General features: G+C 41.3%; 1 protein-coding gene across 4 annotated transcripts in view; it reads right to left on the bottom strand.

Moving 5' to 3' along the window:
• LOC122800837 (venom phosphodiesterase CdcPDE-like) overlaps positions 1–16,822 on the bottom strand; it is a 358,459-nt gene extending 341,637 nt beyond the window's left edge. For 3 of the 4 annotated variants that reach the window (XM_044070141.1, XM_044070142.1, XM_044070143.1), the window contains exon 1: positions 16,604–16,739. In XM_044070141.1, coding sequence (XP_043926076.1) covers positions 16,604–16,682 — 79 coding nt within the window. In that variant the 5' untranslated portion in view covers positions 16,683–16,739. The other variant, XM_044070144.1, reaches the window with a different exon arrangement.
• Between the last annotated feature and the right edge of the window lie 1,172 nt (positions 16,823–17,994).

Genomic DNA, 17,994 nt, shown 5'->3' with positions numbered 1-17,994 from the left:
CAGAATAAGACTGGGAGCCATATGTAGTGGTAGCACAAATCAGTATGAGTCTGGGAGCCATCTGTAGTGGTAACACAGATCAGAATAAGTCTGGGAATGATCAGAACTGGTAGCACAGATCACTATAAGTCTGTGAGCCATCTGTAGTGGTAGAACAAATCAGTATACATCTGGGAGCCATCTGTAGTTGTAGCACAAATCAGAATAAGTCTGTGAGCCATCTGTAGTGGTAGCACAAATCGGAATAAGTTGGGGAACCATCTGTAGTGGTAGCTGGGTGCCATCTGGAGTGGTAACACATCAGTGTAAGTCTGGGAGCCATCTGAACTGGTGGCACAGATCACTATAAGTCTGGGAGCCATCTGTAGTGGTAGCACAAATCAGAATAAGTCTGGGAGCCATCTGTAGTGGTAGCACAAATCAGTATAAGTCTGGGAGCCATCTGTAGTGGTAGCACAAATCAGTATAAGTCTGGGAGCCATCTGTAGTGGTAGCACAAATCAGAATAAGTCTGGGAGCATCTGTAGTGGTAGCACAAATCAGAATAAGTCTGGGAGCCATCTTTATTGGTAGCACAAATCAGTATAAGTCTGGGAGCCATCTGTAGTGGTAGCACAAATCAGTATAAGTCTGGGAGCCATCTGTAGTGGTAGCACAAATCAGAATAAGTCTGGGAGCCATCTATTTTGGTAGCACAAATCATTATAAGTTTGGGAGTCATCTGAACTGGTAGCACAGATCACTATAAGTCTGGGAGCCATATGTAGTGGTAGCACAAATCAGTATAAGTCTGGGATCCATCTGTAGTGGTAGCACAAATCAGAATATGTCTGGTTGCCATCTGTAGTGGTAGCACATATCAGAATAAATCTGGTTGCCATCTGTAGTGGTAGCACATATCAGTGTAAGGGTAGGAGCCATCTGTAGTGGTATCACAAATCACTATAAGTCTGGGAGCCATCTGTAGTGGTAGCACAAATCAGAATAAGTCTGGGAGACATCTGTAGTGGTAGCAAAAATCAGTATAAGGCTAAGAGACAACTGTAGTGGTAGCACAGATCAGTATAAGTCTGGGAGCATCTGTAGTGGTAGCACAAATCAGAATAAGTCTGGGAGCCATTTATTGTGGTAGCACAATTCAAAATAAGTCTGGGAGCCATATGTAGTGGCAGCACAAATCAGTATATGTCTGGGAGGCATCTGTAGTGATAACACAGATCAGTATGAGTCTGGGAGCCATCTGAACTGGTAGCACAGATGACTATAAGTCTTGCAGCCATCTGTAGTGGCAGCACAAATCAGAATAAGGCTGGGAGCCATCTGTGGTGGTAGCACAAATCAGAATAAATCTGGGAGCCATCTGAAGTGGTAGCACAAATCAGTGTAAGGCTAGGAGCCATTTGTAGTGGTAGCACAAATCAGAATAGGTCTGGGAGCATCTGTAGTGGTAGCACAAATCACAATAAGTTTGGGAGCCATCTGAAGTGGTAGCACAAATCAGTGTAAGGCTAGGAGCCATTTGTAGTGGTACCACAAATCAGTATTAGACTAAGAGACATATGTAGTGGTAGCACATATTAGTTAAAGTCTGAGAGCCATCTGTAGTGGTAGCACAAATCACAATAAGTTTGGGAGCTATCTGTAGTGGTAACACAAATCAGTATATGTCTGGGAGCCATCTGTAGTGGTTGCATAAATCAGTATATGTCTGAGAGCCATCTGTAGTGGTAAAACAGATCAGTATAAGTCTGGGAATCATCTGAACTGGTAACACAGATAATTATAAGTCTGAGAGCCATCTATAGTGGTAGCACAAATCAGTATAAATCTGAGAGCCATCTGTAGTTGTAGCATAAATCAGAATAAGTATGGGAGCCATCTGTAGTGGTAGCACAAATCAGAATAAGTCTGGGAGCCATCTGTAGTGGTAACACAAATGAAAATAAGTCTGGGAACCATCTGTAGTGGTAGCACAAATCAGTATAAGTCTGGGAGCCATCTGGAGTGGTAACAGATCAGTGTAAGTCTGGGAGCCATCTGAACTGGTGGCACAGATCAGTATAAGTCTGGGAGCCATCTGTAGTGGTAGCACAAATCAGTATAAGTCTGGTAGCATCTGTAGTGGTAGCACAAATCAGAATAAGTCTGGGAGCCATCTGTAGTGGTAGCACAAATCAGTATAAGTCTGGGAGCCATCTGTAGTGGTAGCACAAATCAGTATAAGTCTGGGAGCCATCTGTAGTGGTAGCACAAATCAGAATATGTCTGGGAGCATCTGTAGTGGTAGCACTAATGAATAAGTCTGAGAGCCATCTTTATTGGTAGCACAAATCAGTATAAGACTGGGAGCCATCTATAATGGTAGCACAAATCAGTATAAGTCTGGGAGCCATCTGTAGTGGTAGCACAAATCAGAATAAGTCTGGGAGCCATCTATTTTGGTAGCACAAATCATTATAAGTCTGGGAGCCATCTGCAGTGGTAGCACAGATTAGTATACGTTTGGGAGCCATCTGAACTGGTAGCACAGATCACTATAAGTCTGGGAGCCATATGTAGTGGTAGCACAAATCAGTATAAGTCTGGGAGCCACCTGTAGTGGTAGCACAAATCAGAATAAGTCTGGGAGCCATCTGTAGTGGTAGCACATATTAGAATAAGTCTGGTTGCCATCTGTAGTGGTAGCACATAGTGTAAGGCTAGGAGCCATCTGTAGTGGTAGCACAAATCACTATAACGCTAGGAGCCATCTATAGTGGTATCACAAATCAGAATAAGTCTGGGAGCCTTCTGAATTGGTAGCACAGATCATTAAGTCTGGGAGCTATCTCTAGTGGTAGCACAAATCAGTATATGTCTGGGAGCCATCTGTAGTGGTAGCACAAATCAGAATAAGTCTGGGAGCCATATGTAGTGGTAGCAAAAATCAGTATTAGCCTAAGAGACATCTGTCGTGGTAGCACAGATTAGTATAAGTCTGGGAGCATCTGTAGTGGTAGCACAAATCAGAATAAGTCTGGGAGCGATCTATAGTGGTAACACAATTCAGAATAAGTCTGGGAGCCATATGTAGTGGTAGCACAAATCAGTATGAGTCTGGGAGCCATCTGTAGTGGTAACACAGATCAGTATAAGTCTGGGAATCATCTGAACTGGTAACACAGATAACTATAAGTCTGGGAGCCATCTGTAGTGGTAGCACAAATCAGTATAAATCTGGGAGCCATCTGTAGCTGTAGCATAAATCAGAATAAGTATGGGAGCCATCTGTAGTGGTAGCACAAATCAGAATAAGTCTGGGAGCCATCTCTAGTGGTAGCACAAATCAAAATAAGTCTGGGAACCATCTGTAGTGGTAGCACAAATCAGTATAAGTCTGGGAGCCATCTGGACTGGTAACACAGATAACTATAAGTCTGGTAGCCATCTGTAGAGGTAGCACAAATCAGTATAATTCTGAGAGCCATCTGTAGTTGTAGCATAAATCAGAATAAGTCTGGGAGTCATCTGTAGAGGTAGCACAAATCAGTATAAGTCTAGGAGCTATCTGTAGTGGTAGCACAAATCAGTATAAGTCTGGGAGCCATCTGTAGTGGTAGCACAAATCGGAATAAGTCTGGGAGCATCTGTAGTGGTAGCACAAATAGATTAAGTCTGGGAGCCATCTTTATTGGTAGCACAAATCAGTATAAGACTGGGAGCCATCTATAATGGTAGCACAAATCAGTATAAGTCTGGGAGCCATCTGTAGTGGTAGCACAAATCAGAATAAGTCTGGGAGCCATCTATTTTGGTAGCACAAATCATTATAAGTCTGGGAGACATATGTAGTGGTACCACAGATTAGTATAAGTTTCGGAGCCTTCTGTATTGGTAGCACAAATCACTATAAGGCTAGGAGCCATCTAAAGTAGTATCACAAATCACTATAAGTCTAGGCGCCATCAATAGTGGTAGCACAAATCATTATAAGACTGGTAGCCATCTGTAGTGGTAGCACAAATCAGAAGAATTCTGGGAGTCATCTATATTGGTAGCACAAATCAGTATAAGTCTGGGAGCCATCTGTAGTGGTAGCACAGACCAGTATAAGTAGGGGAGCCATCAGAACTGCTAGCACAGATCACTATAATTCTGGGAGCCATCTGTAGTGGTAGCACAAATCAGAATAAGTCTGGTTTCCATCTGTAGTGGTAGCAGATACAAGTCTAAGTCTAAGAGCCTCCTGTATTGGTAGCACAAATCACTATAAGGCTAGGAGCCATCTGTAGTGGTATCACAAATCACTATAAGTCTAGGAGCCATCTGTAGTGGTAGCACAAATCAGTATAAGTCTGGGAGCCATCTGTAGTGGTAGCACAAATCAGAATAAGTCTGGGAGCCATCTATATTGGTAGCACAAATCAGTATAAGTCTGGGAGCCATCTGTAGTGGTAGCACAAATCAGTATAAGTCTGGGAGCCATCTGAACTGGTAGCACAGATCACTATAAGTCTGGGAGCCATCTGTAGTGGTTGCACAAATCAGAATAAGTCTGGTTGCCATCTATAGTGAAAGCACAAATCAGTGAAAGGCTAGGAGCCATCTGTAGTGGTAGCACAAATCAGTATAAGTCTGGGAGCCATCTGTAGTGGTAGCACAAATCAGAATAAGTCTGGGAGCCATCTGTAGTGGTAGCACAAATCTGAATAATTCTGGGGGCGAATCTGTAGAGGTAGCACAAATCAGTATAAGTCTGGGAGCCATCTGTAGTGGTAGCACAAATCAGTATAAGTCTGGAAACCACCTGTAGTTGTAGCACATATCACTATATGCCTGTGAGCCATCCGTAGTGGTAGCACAAATCAGAATAAGTCTGGGCGCCATATGTAGTGGTAGCAAAAATCAGTATTAGGCTAAGAGACATCTGTAGTGGTAGCACAGATCAGTATAAGTCTGGGAGCATCTGTAGTGGTAGCACAAATCAGAATAAGTCTGGGAGCCATCTGTAGTGGTAGCACAAATCAGAATAAGTCTGGGAGCCATCTGAAGTGGTAGCACAAATCAGTGTAAGGCTAGGAGCCATTTGTAGTGGTAGCACAAATCAGTATAAGTCTAGGAGCCATCTGTAGTTGTAGCACAAATCAGAATAAGTCTGGGAGCCATATGTAGTGGTAGCAAAAATCACTATAAGTCTAGGAGCCATCTGTAGTGGTAGCACAAATCAGTATAAGTCTGGGAGCCATCTGTAGTCATAGCACAAATCAGAATAAGTCTAGGAGCCATATGTAGTGGTAGCAAAAATCAATACAAGGCTAAGAGACATCTGTAGTGTTAGCACAGATCAGTATACGTCTGGGAGCATCCGTAGTGGTAGCACAAATCAGAATAAGTCTGGGAGCCATCTGTAGTGGTAGCACAAATCAGTATAAGTCTGGGAGCCATCTGTAGTGGTAGCACAAATCAGTATAAGTCTGGGAGCCATCTGGACTGGTAACACAGATAACTATAAGTCTGGTAGCCATCTGTAGAGGTAGCACAAATCAGTATAAGTCTGGGAGCCATCTGTAGTGGTAGCACAAATCAGAATAAGTCTGGGAGCCATCTGTAGTGGTAGCACAAATCAGAATAAGTCTGGGAACCATCTGTAGTGTTAGCACAAATCAGTATAAGTGGGGAGCCATCTGTAGTGGTAGTACAAATCAGTATAAGTCTGGGAGCCATCTGTAGTGGTAGCACAAATCAGTATAAGTCTGGGAGCCATCTGTAGTGGTAGCACAAATCAGAATAAGTCTGGGAGCCATCTGTAGTGGTAGCACAAATCAGTATAAGTCTGGGAGCCATCTGTAGTGGTAGCACAAATCAGTATAAGTCTGGGAGCCATCTGTGGTGGTAGCACAAATCAGAATATGTCTGGGAGCCATCTGTAGTTGTAGCACAAATCAGAATAAGTCTGGGAACTATCTGTAGTGGTAGCACAAATCAATATAAGTCTGGGAGCCATCTGTAGTGGTAGCACAAATCAGTATAAGTCTGGGAGCCATCTGTAGTGGTAGCACAAATCAGAATAAGTCTGGGAGCCATCTGTAGTGGTAGCACAAATCAGAATAAGTCTGGGAGCCATCTGTAGTGGTAGCACAAATCAGTATAAGTCTGGGAGCCATCTGTAGTGGTAGCACAAATCAGTATAAGTCTGGGAGCCATCTGTAGTGGTAGCACAAATCAGAATAAGTCTGGGAGCCATCTGTAGTGGTAGCACAAATCACTATAAGTCTAGGAGCCATCTGTAGTGGTAGCACAAATCAATATAAGTCTGGGAGCCATCTGTAGTGGTAGCACAAATCAGAATAAGTCTGGGAGCCATCTGTAGTGGTAGCACAAATCAGTATAAGTCTGGGAGCCATCTGTAGTGGTAGCACAAATCAGTATAAGTCTGGGAGCCATCTGTAGTGGTAGCACAAATCAGAATAAGTCTGGGAGCCATCTGTAGTGGTAGCACAAATCAGTATAAGTCTGGGAGCCATCTGTAGTGGTAGCACAAATCAGAATAAGTCTGGGAGCCATCTGTAGTGGTAGCACAAATCAGTATAAGTCTGATTGCCATATGTAGTGGTAGCACAAATCAGAATAAGTCTGGGAACCATCTGTAGTGTTAGCACAAATCAGTATAAGTCCTGGAGCCATCTGAAGTGGTAACAGATCAGTGTAAGTCTGGGAGCCATCTGAACTGGTGGCATATATCACTATAAGTCTGGGAGCCTTCTCTAGTGGTAGCACAAATCAGTATAAGTCTGGGAGCCATCTGTAGTGGTAGCATAAATCAGTATAAGTCTGGGAGCCATCTGTAGTGGTAGTACAAATCAGAATAAGATGGGCAGCCATCTGTAGTGGTAGCAAAAATCAGTTTAAGGCTGAGACATCTGTAGTGGTTGCACAGATCAGAATAAGTCTGGGAGCCATCTGTAGTGGTAGCACAAATCAGAGTAAGTCTGGGAGCCATCTATAGTGGTAGCACAATTCAGAATACGTCTTTGAGCCATATGTAGTGGTAACACAAATCAGTACAAGTCTGGGAGCCATCTGTAGTGGTAACACAGATCAATATAAGTCCTGGAGCCATCTGAACTGGTAACACAGATCACTATAAGTCCGGGAGCCATCTGTAGTCGTAGCACAAATCAGAATAAGTCCGGGACCCATCTGTAGTGGTAGCACAAATCAATATAAGTCTGGGAGCCATCTGTAGTGGTAACAGATCAGTGTAAGTCTGGGAGCCATCTGAACTGGTGGCTCAGATCACTATAAGTCTGGGAGCCATCTGTAGTGGTAGCATAAATCAGAATAAGTCTGGGAGCCATCTGTAGTGGTAGCACAAATCAGAATATGTCTGGGAACCATCTGTAGTGTTAGCACAAATCAGTATAAGTCTGGGAGCCATCTGAACTGGTGACACAGCACAAATCAGTATAAGTCTGGTAGCATCTGTAGTGGTAGCACAAATCAGAATAAGTCTGGGAGCCACCTGGAGTGGTAACAGATCAGTGTAAGTCTGGGAGCCATCTGAACTGGTGACACAGCACAAATCAGTATAAGTCTGGTAGCATCTGTAGTGGTAGCACAAATCAGAATAACTCTGGGAGCCATCTTTTTTTGGTAGCACAAATCACTATAAGTCTGGGAGCCATCTGTAGTCATAGCACAGATTAGTATACGTTTGGAAGCCATCTGAACTGGTAGCACAGATCACTATAAGTCTGGGAGCCATATGTAGTGGTAGCACAAATCAGGATAAGTCTGGGAGCCATCTGTAGTGGTAGCACAAATCAGAATAAGTCTGGGAGCCATCTGTAGTGGTAGCACATTTTAGAATAAGTCTGTTTGCCATCTGTAGTGGCAGCACATATCAGTGTAAGGCTACGAGCCATCTGTAGTGGTAGCACAAATCAGAATATGTCTGGTTGCCATCTGCAGTGGTAGCACATACAAGTCTAAGGCTAGGAGCCTTCTGTATTGGTAGCACAAATCATTATAAGGCTAGGAGCCATCTGTAGTGGTATCACAAATCACTATAAGTCTAGTAGCCATCTGTAGTGGTAGCACAAATCAGTATAAGCCTGGGAGCCATCTGTAGTGGTAGCACAAATCAGTATAAGACTGGGAGCCATCTATATTGGTAGCACAAATCAGTATAAGTCTGGGAGCCGTCTGTAGTGGTACCAAAAATCAGTATAACTCTGGGAGCCATCTGTAGTGGTAGCACAAATCAGAATAAGTCTGGGAGCCATCTGTAGTGGTAGCACATATTAGAATAAGTCTGGTTGCCATCTGTAGTGGTAGCACATATCAGTGTAAGGCTAGGAGCCATCTGTATTGGTAGCACAAATCACTATAAGTCTGGGAGCCATCTGTAGTTGTAACACAAATCAGAATACGTCTGGGAGCCATCTGTAGTGGTAGCACAAATCAGAATAAGTCTGGGAGCCTTCTGTAGTGGTTGCACAAATCAGAATAAGTCTGGGAGCCATCTGAATTGGTAGCACAGATCACTATAAGTCTGGGAGCCATCTGTAGTGGTAGCACAAATCAGAATAAGTTTGGGAGCCATCTGTAGTGGTAGCACAAATCAGAATAAGTCTGGGATCCATCTTTAGTGGTAGCACAAATCAGTGTTTGTTTTAGAGGCATCTGAATTTGGAGAGGGTGGTGCAGTCGGGTTCCTGAGGGGAGATTTGAAAAATAATTGGCATGTTTTGTTTTCAATGGTCTGTAGGGTGGATGAGATTTTTTAGAGGCTGTTTTAAGATGGGGAGCACTTATTCAAGTTGAGCAATAAGGATTCCTTTGCTTACTTCAACTCTAGCTGGCCTGGAGAGAAAGGGAGATATTATTAGGTCCACAATAACAATGAATTGATCTTTTTTCTGGTGTTTTCAATGTGGTTATGGTAGTTATATGACTGATCATGTGCCTCACATTCGATCAACTGCATTTTTATTGAGTGTTGAACAATGGAACAAAAAGGTGTGTAACAACTTTTACTGACAGTAGAGTTTTCTTTTCTTCTCCACTGCTGTGTGGCCTTGCAATAAGTATATTTAGGTTTTGTAGCATTATGGGTTGTTTTCCCATGTGGGGGTGATGCAGGAAGATGTGCTCTCTTGTAATAAAAAAAAACTTACCTCCAAGGTTTGGCAAAAGTTGTTAAACACCTTTTCTTTTGATCATTCACCTCTCCATAAAATTGTTGTAGTCTGGTCAACAATTATCCCTGTAAACCTAGGTATTTAAAGGACATGGTTGTTTATATTGTGGTATCATTGAGATCTGCAATGTTAAGCTTTTTTATGTTAATAAAGGCTGAAAACAACAGTTGGGCAAATATGGAGTCTTGGGGTACTTCATTACATAAGAGTGCTGGAGGTGATAATGATGAGCTGATTTTGACTCAGAAATACCTATTTCATAAGAAATCCTGGAACTAGGTGACAGTGTTGGAGCCAATTTTGGTTTATTTGGAGGAAGTGAAGGAGCAGGAGATGGTCAATAAGATCAAAATCTTTGGTAACTTAAATGAAGAGTGGTCCTGAAAATTTTCCCTTATCCATGTTGAGAAAGACCTTGTCAGTAAATGACTATGTAGTAGTCATTGTACTTTGCTCAGCCCAGGATCCATGTTGTTTAATAGTGAAGAGATAGTACTGTTGGATGTATACGGACAGTTGGTTATACATTATTTTTTCAAGTATTTTCCCAAGTGTAGGGGGGGGGTGTAAATAGGACAGAAATGGGATGCATTTTCTGGCTGATGCTATTTGGGAAGGGGTTTGACAAGTACAATTTTCACATGCCTGACTTTGTAATTTGAGTTAAGCAGAAGTTATAAATGTGGTAATGAGGTGTGATATGGAAGTGCTTTCAAAGTGAGATGAACCTGGCAGTAGGTTGCCTGCACTAGGTGCTGCATCCAAAGGTCTGTTTTCAAGCAAGGATCAAGGTCTTTGTGAGTAATTTTCTTAAAATAGAAGAAGGGGATAAAAGATGGGGAGCTGCTTGAGTTAGGGGGGAGGTAGAGGTTGAGATGCTATGGATGTGGATGAATTCCTTGATGAAATCAGAGGTTGAGAGTCTGACTTGAGAAGTAAACTAACTTTATTTTAGCACTTTCATCGGCCTTAAGCCATTGGCTTCATCCGAGAAGTCTAATGAAGTCAATGGCTTAAGGCCGAGGAAAGCATTAAAATAAAGTTAGTTTGCTGTGGTACTTTCTAGTATTGGTTCATGCTTCACTGTGCTTATCAGTTTGGAGTTCGTGTATTTCAGGTGGTCTGTATCATTATAATAAAATTCCAGTTTTCTATCCTTGCTGAGCATTTTTTGTTTATAGTTTGTCATTTTATGTTTATTTTCTGATAGTTGACTCTGTAACCACTTGCATTAGAAACTGAAGAGATTAAATAGTTTAGGAGGGTTATAATGAAACATTGCATCTCCCTTGATCAAGATAAGCAAATCTCAAGTGTAATATTTAAATTCAGTGCAATTATCAACTTAAAAATTCACTGCATAAAACAGTGCAAAGGTCTAGAAAACAAATATTACTCCTCCTTGTTTTCCCTGGTGCTGGGGCTCTGCTCCCACACTCCTAATCTACCTCTGAAGCTGTCCAAAATTGGATAACAGGAAAAACATGAACGTCACATTTTCCATTTTCATCAAGCTATTCATCTGCAGCAAAGTAAGCTACAAATAACTAGGGAGCCAAGAATATCCAATTGTGATCTTACATATGCAACCTTTTTAAGAACACATGAAAAATAGAAGTGACTAAGTTAATTTCTATTCAAAAAGAAAGGGCAATATGCAAATATTTCCCTTCCTTGCAATTATTCAAAAGTAATTTTCAGCTAAGAAAGACTACTATAAAATTTTGTTACATTGGTTTTATTGTAATTACTATTGGATGGTGTTCATGTTACTCACCTTAATTTAGGTTTAATTATGGCATATATTGTTTTCTTCTCATGCTTGTTTGTGATTTGGTGCATTCTTTCAGCAGTAGTTGAAATAAGCCCATTATCCTAATTAACAAATACTAAATAAATAATTGAAAGAAACTGTTTACAGAACAGATTAGTTCACCAGAAGTAATAGTACAACAAATAAGTTGTACAGGACATGAATTTAAAAAGTACTGTCACCAAGCTCCCCCCTTGGCCTAGTAGAACTGTTATTGTAGAATAAAAAAATAAAATTTCCTTCTGTTTTCTTAAAAAAAGAACCATAATTTATAAATGGATAATATCATATGTCATTCAATAAGCTCTTTATAGTGATCTGTACAAATTATATTCATTTGGAAAATTACTGATTTTTATGAAAGAGATGGGCCCACACTGAATTTGATACATGTATAATTATGACTTTCACAACTATATCATAAATATGAGAACTGTCAGTTCTTGGATGTATGCTACACTACTTTTTTTCTAAATCCGGAAGGAAATTTAATTTTTACATAAGTGGAATTATGAAAACTTACAAATAATTCCTTCTACGTTATTTTCAAGAAGGCCTAAGGATATGTGTAAAATTCACTGAAATAATCAAATATCAATGAACTTAGTCTCTGTTTATTTTATCGAGGGTTTTCTTAACTTTTCATATTCAGTACTTTAACTGAAAATTTTCAGAAGGCGCATCACTCCTCAGCATATCCTGAATATATTAGCTGTCATCTTCTCAAGACGTGAAATTATTTAAGAAGATAACATTTCCAAAATATTGTACAATATGTGAAGCTTTTTTACTGCTCGTTTACTTAAATCACATTGAAGAACCTACTATCTAAGCACTATGTCATGACATTAAACTTAAAGTTCACTGCTTTTCATAGCAAGTTATTGCTGATATGATTTCTAAGTGTCCACTACATGTGCTTGCATGCTAGTAGCTCTCAACACACTTGATCGCTGCCACAGGCTCAAAAAAGTAAGTGCTCTAACTCCCACTAGCCCAATCTTCCATCTCTACCTAGCCCTTCTAACATCCAACCTATCAAACTATATGCTTCTACCAGAACCTAAACTTTTACCTAAAACTCCTACCCAGTTCGAATCTGGAGTCATCACTCCCTTTCCCTAAACCTTCACTCTCCTTCCCTAACCCTGAAGTCCTCCACCTCCACCCCTGTTCCCTAAAGTGAAATTTCTTGATTGCTCTCTAACCTTAATACTCCCATCCTGCTCCCTAAATGTAAAACTTCTTTCCCAGTCCCTAACCTTAAAACTGTCTTCCTGCTCCCTAACCGTAAAACCTTCCTCCCATTCACTAACCCTAAAATCACCCTCCTACTCACTAAGCCTAAAATCATCCTCTCTCTCCTTCTCAATGGCTACTTCCCAAACTCACAGTCAGGTTCAAACATGGGCAGCAGCCATCATGAGCTACAAGGTGCTTGCGTCCCTGGCTTTGAGACAGTGTTTGTTGACTGTTTGGGATATAAGCATCTGTAGTGCTCCAGGTTTCTAAGTGTGTGTTTGCAGTGATTCCTTTTTTTCATGTTTTTGCATCTGTGGACTTACTATACATATATCCAGGGGAGTTTGCCTACAAAAGGCTAAGGCTCTTGCCACCCCTATAGTGCCTTTTTTAGGCAAGGCTCAAATTCTAAACCTACCACCCTAGAAAACAAAAACGGGAAGAAACTAAGGGTAATGCTGCTCAATGCCAGAAGTCTAAATCTCAAAATTCACGCACTCGAGGCCCTTCTCAGTATGGAGAACATCGATGTCTGTGCTGTGACTGAAACCTGGTTCAAGGCTCCCGAGAGCACCCCGGCACTATCAGGTTTTACCTCATATCATGCGTTCCGGCCCCAAAACCCAGACCATACCACAAAAGGAGGGGGTGTATCCATATTCATCAAGGATACCCACACCTCCAGGTTGGTGGTTACGCACGAAGCATCGGAAACCATCCAGGTGCAATTAACCATAGGCAAAACTGCTCTACAATTTGTAGCATGCTACAGGCCACCCTCTCAAACTCAGGAAACCCACACAGCCTTCCTGAAGACACTGGAGGGTATAAATGTATCACCAAACACCATCATATTGGGTGACTTCAACTACCCGAATATAGACTGGGAACATTACTCAAGCCCCAACTTTCTAGCCCAGAGGTTCCTGGAGTTCATAAATTCAAATGCCATGGAACAACTAGTCACCGTCCCCACAAGAGGAGAAAATATACTAGATCTCATCATCACAAACATGGGGACAAAATGCTCCACACCGAAGTATATCCCTCTTTGGTGAGATCAGATCATAAACTAATCTCACTAGAAATCCACATCCCGCCCCCCCCCCAAACAAAAAAGACCACAGTGAAGAACTTCTCTAAAGCAAACTTCACACTACTCAAGACAGGTGTGGTATCCTTCAAGGCCTCCGAGCCAATGGAAACCACAACCCAAGCTGCGGAAGCCCTTACAAATGCCTTCTATGAACACCTTCAGGACTGCATGGATCAGGCAATCCCAAATAAAACCAAGTCTCTTTCCACCAAGGGCAAACGTCCAGTCTGGTGGACCCCAGCCATAAACAAACTTTACAATAAGAGGAGAAAGCTATTACATGATAGAGCAAAATCCCAAAAAGGGAAGGCATCTTTGATCAGTACTAGCAAGAAACTGCGATCCCTCATAAAATCATCAAAGGCCAACTTTGAGAAAAAAATTGCCATAGATTCAAAAGACAATCATAAGGCCTTCTTCAGCTATGTCAGAAACTTGAGTGGAAACTCCCAGATATGCTCAGAATTAGTCCAAAATGATACAAAAATCACTGAGCCCACAGACATTGCCAACATACTGGCAGACAGGTTCAGCGCAAACTTCACCCCCTCTCCCCCCCCCAAAAGGAGAGATAACTATCCCAACAGAGTGTAGCCTCCCAGACATCTCAAATGCACAGGTGAAAGCTGCTCTCTCTAAAGCTAAAAACACAGCATCAATGGGACCGGATGGTGTCCCCGGCTGTGTGCTACATGAACTCAATGAAGAACTAAACCCGCACATAAGGCAGCTGTTTAATCTTAGCCTTACCACAGGATATGTGCCCAAGGAGTGGCGTACGGCAACTGTGGTCCCACTCCACAAAGGTGGTGCCTCTACGGACCCTGGTAATTACCACCCCATAAGCTTAACAAGCCTGGTCTGCAAAGCTATGGAGAGGATCATAATGGAACTCATAAACAAGGACATAGGGGACTTGCAGACCTTGGACCCAACCCAGTTTGGCTTTGTCAAGGGCAGATCTTGCCTTTTGAACCTGGTCGACTTCTTCGAAACAGTTACCAAGGCCATTGATGAGGGAAAGGCAGTCCATACAGCCTACCTTGACCTTGCAAAAGCTTTCGACACAATACCCCACTCGGGTATCATAGAGAAACGTACCCATATGTCACAAGATGGGTTGCAAACTGGCTAAAGGACAGAACCCACAGGGTTAGAGTTGCTGGAGCCATGTCAGACTCCAAGCCGGTTACAAGTGGTGTCCCACAGGGCTCAGGCCTTGGCCCCCTATTGTTCGGTATCTACTTCTCAGAAGTACAGGCAAACATAGGAGGACTATGGCTGACAAAGTTTGCGGATGACTGCAAACTGGGTGCCATAGTGGATAGTACATCGGACACAGACATCCTTCAGAGGGGTCTCATGGAAACTGATAGCTGGTGCCAGAGCCATGGCCTGAAGTTAAACGCAAAAAAGTGTATAGTCATACCCTTCGGGAAAAACAAGGTAACCCCAAGCTACCATATAGGTGGCAACCCACTAAGCACAGAAGAGGTTATCAGGGACCTGAGTACCCAGGTTGACAGTGGCCTCTCGTTTGACACTCACGTTGCTAAAGTGGTTCGAAAGACCTTCTACATTGCCCATCTGATCATGAAGGGATTCACATCCAGATCAAGTGAGGTCATTGTTCCCCTGTACTCTTCACTTATCAGACCAATGATCGAGTACAATGCCCCATTCGGGATGTATCTCACCCGACACCTGCAGCAATTGGAGAGACCCCAAAAGTTCCTCACCAAAAGGATAAAGGGACTCCAAAACCTGTCATATACTGCCAGACTGAAGAAACTCCAACTCTATTCAGTTGCATACCGTCTGCTCAGAGGTGACCTGTGCCTGACATACAAGGCCATGACCAACCCGGAATTAATGGACATGCTCCACCTCAAAAAATCCAAATCCACCAGAACCACTAGAGCAAGTGACTTAAACCTTAGCACGGATATAAATAGGACGTGCTGGAGGGATAGATTTATCACCCAGAGACTCCCCATGCTGTGGAATAAAATCCCGGTCCATGTGAGGCAGAGCACCTCGCTGGCTCTGTTCAAGAGAAATCTTGACCGGTGGATGGGAGATCGTAGGTTTACCCCGGGAATCATCTCTGTGTCACTGCTGGACAGAGGCACAACAAACTAATGGGCACAGTATTTCTAACATAAGGGGTGGCGTAAGCCACATAACTTTGGGCTAGGCTTATAAATGCCTTAGGGCAGATAGCCTAGTATAAACCTATGAACCTATGAACCTAAAGATGAGCAGTGCAGGAAGGCTTGCCCCTGCAGAAAATGCTTACATTTATTAAATTATCGGATTGATTTCTCAAGGAGTTGTGCTTATGAGCTGGTTCCTTGATGACTTACAATTCAACAAGTCAGGCGGAAAGAAAACATTTGCTTGTTAATTTGGTGAATATTAACCCATTTCTTCAGATTTTACCTACAATCACACAGGTACTTCAATTACGTCACCTCTGAAGGTATGAAGCTGCTCTTAATTGAATTAACAGTTCTGTTTCTACTGGAAAGCATATAATTTCACATTTCCATTTGCAATCAGACCACAATTCTAAGTTGTGTTTCCATAAAGATGATGTCAGAATTTTGTTCTATCATTTGTAGTCAAGCTAACTTAAGAAACTTACACTATAAAAAGTATACTGAAATAACAATATGTCCTTCAGAAATATAGCCAGGTTCCTTCTAAACATGTAAGACATGTACTTATTTCTTACAAATATATTCCCACATGAGTTAATATAGAAATGAGTTTCTGACATTAGAGCAAGCATTAAAGTAGGGTTGACTGATGGCGAAGAAATGGCAGAACAATTCTCATGTGTGGGTTCAGAGACTAACAAACTAGCTATGAAGATGTTTATATTTCAAGCATAACACAATATCAGTAGCAAAACTATCTATTTTGCCGACCCCCAAAAAATGAACACTTTCTATTTACTTGTTACTCTGTATTTAGTCAAAAAACCATAAATAAGCAAGCAGCTTCGCAGCAAGACCATTCACCTCTTGCACTTCATTATTCTGGTACCTCTGCCTTTCACCTTCTAGGAATAACTCACACACTTATTAATGTTAGCAATACATTTCTCTATACATATTCATTTAACTGTTACATATGTGTTGCTTAGCCATGAATCTCACAAATATTATAGCCAAACAATCAGAAGGCTCAAGAAAAGGAAATTAAGAGACACATGGAATAAAAATAAATGAAAGATAGATCAAACTAAATTAAGTAGAACTTTACCTCCAGAATTCTGGCTACGAGTGGGCCAGATCAAAAGCTGAAGAAAGAGAAGATCAAGCCACCAACATTGCAAATGCATGCTGCTCTACTCTGTCAGGCAGTGATAGTATCAGCTGTATTCCGTAAATTAATGTCAATAGAGTAATACCTTGGCAGTTAAACCTTCACATATTTCTCCACCCTCGTTATAGAAGAAAAGCAGAAGCATTCACATCTGTCACTACAGTAAACAATGCTTCAGAGAATTCTTGTCAACTTAAATCAATGCTCAGTCTCACCTCACTGAAACTATGCTAGATAATAAGGAGTGGCCTGTCAAATGACATGCTTTGCACTAATGATATAACTTGGGTTTTGAAAAAATTGAAAAAACATAATATGCTGTCACAATTATTTGCTTTCTTACTTATGAGTAATATGTAGGTTAGGAAATGTAATCTCAGTAAATGTTACCTTACAGATAAATTCTGATGTTGTGGGAAAGAAAAAAGTGCTTTTTACATCTATAAAAAATGCTGAGGATGTAGTCAAGTTCTTTGGTATTGTGCTTGAGATTCTTGAATGCAGCTCCCATCCTTTATATTCGCTACTGTAACCAGTCCCAGATCCAGAAAGTGCAGTCTTAATAAAAAGGAATTCAGCCTTTGGGAATTCAGTTTTTTTAGGCATTCAGGGAAAGAAGCCATTTAACAAACTGTATAATTATAAACCACAGTGAACTGATAAACATATCCAAGTAAAAAAAAAATTATGCAACGACCCCCCATTAATATTCCAAAACGTGCACGCTGATTGGTCAGCGTGCACGTTGTAAATCAAAGACTTATACTAATGGAAAAAGGTCTGGTCACCCATATGTTTTCCATTAGTATAAGTCCTTTTTTTTGGACAGCAATGGAGAACAGAAGAGCTCCGTTGCTGTTATCTCGTTATGTTACATGAGTTTAACATAATGAGATATCTTAAAAAAAGCAACGGAGATCTTCCTTTCTTTGTTACTTTTTTTAAAACTGTCTCGCTATGTTAAACTCATTTAACATAGCGAAACAGCTTTAAAAAAAGCAACAGAGAAAGGAAAATTGCTGTTGCTTTTTTTTAAAGCTATCTCGCTATGTTAAACTCTTTTAACATAGAGAGACAAGTTTTAAAAGCAATCTTCCTTTTTCCATCGCTTCCACATAGACAGTTCTGATGTACTGCGTAACCATACGCATGTGCAGTACATCAGAACTGCTGCAGAATACTGGACAGCTGCGGAATGGCAGCAAGGAGGCATTATACAATGCCATTATTTAAGAAAAGTAAGTATTTTTTTTCTTAAATAATGTCATTGTATAATAGCAATAACCCACTTCTGGGTGTGGGTAATGCTACAGTTACCCACGGTTGTC

Source organism: Protopterus annectens, chromosome 4.part1 (assembly GCF_019279795.1).
Source record: "Protopterus annectens isolate FY-2018-M chromosome 4.part1, PAN1.0, whole genome shotgun sequence".
In the NCBI taxonomy this organism is placed as follows: domain Eukaryota; kingdom Metazoa; phylum Chordata; order Ceratodontiformes; family Protopteridae; genus Protopterus; species Protopterus annectens.
Note: the sequence above shows the minus strand (reverse complement) of the source record. Positions and strands in the feature narration are given on the sequence as shown.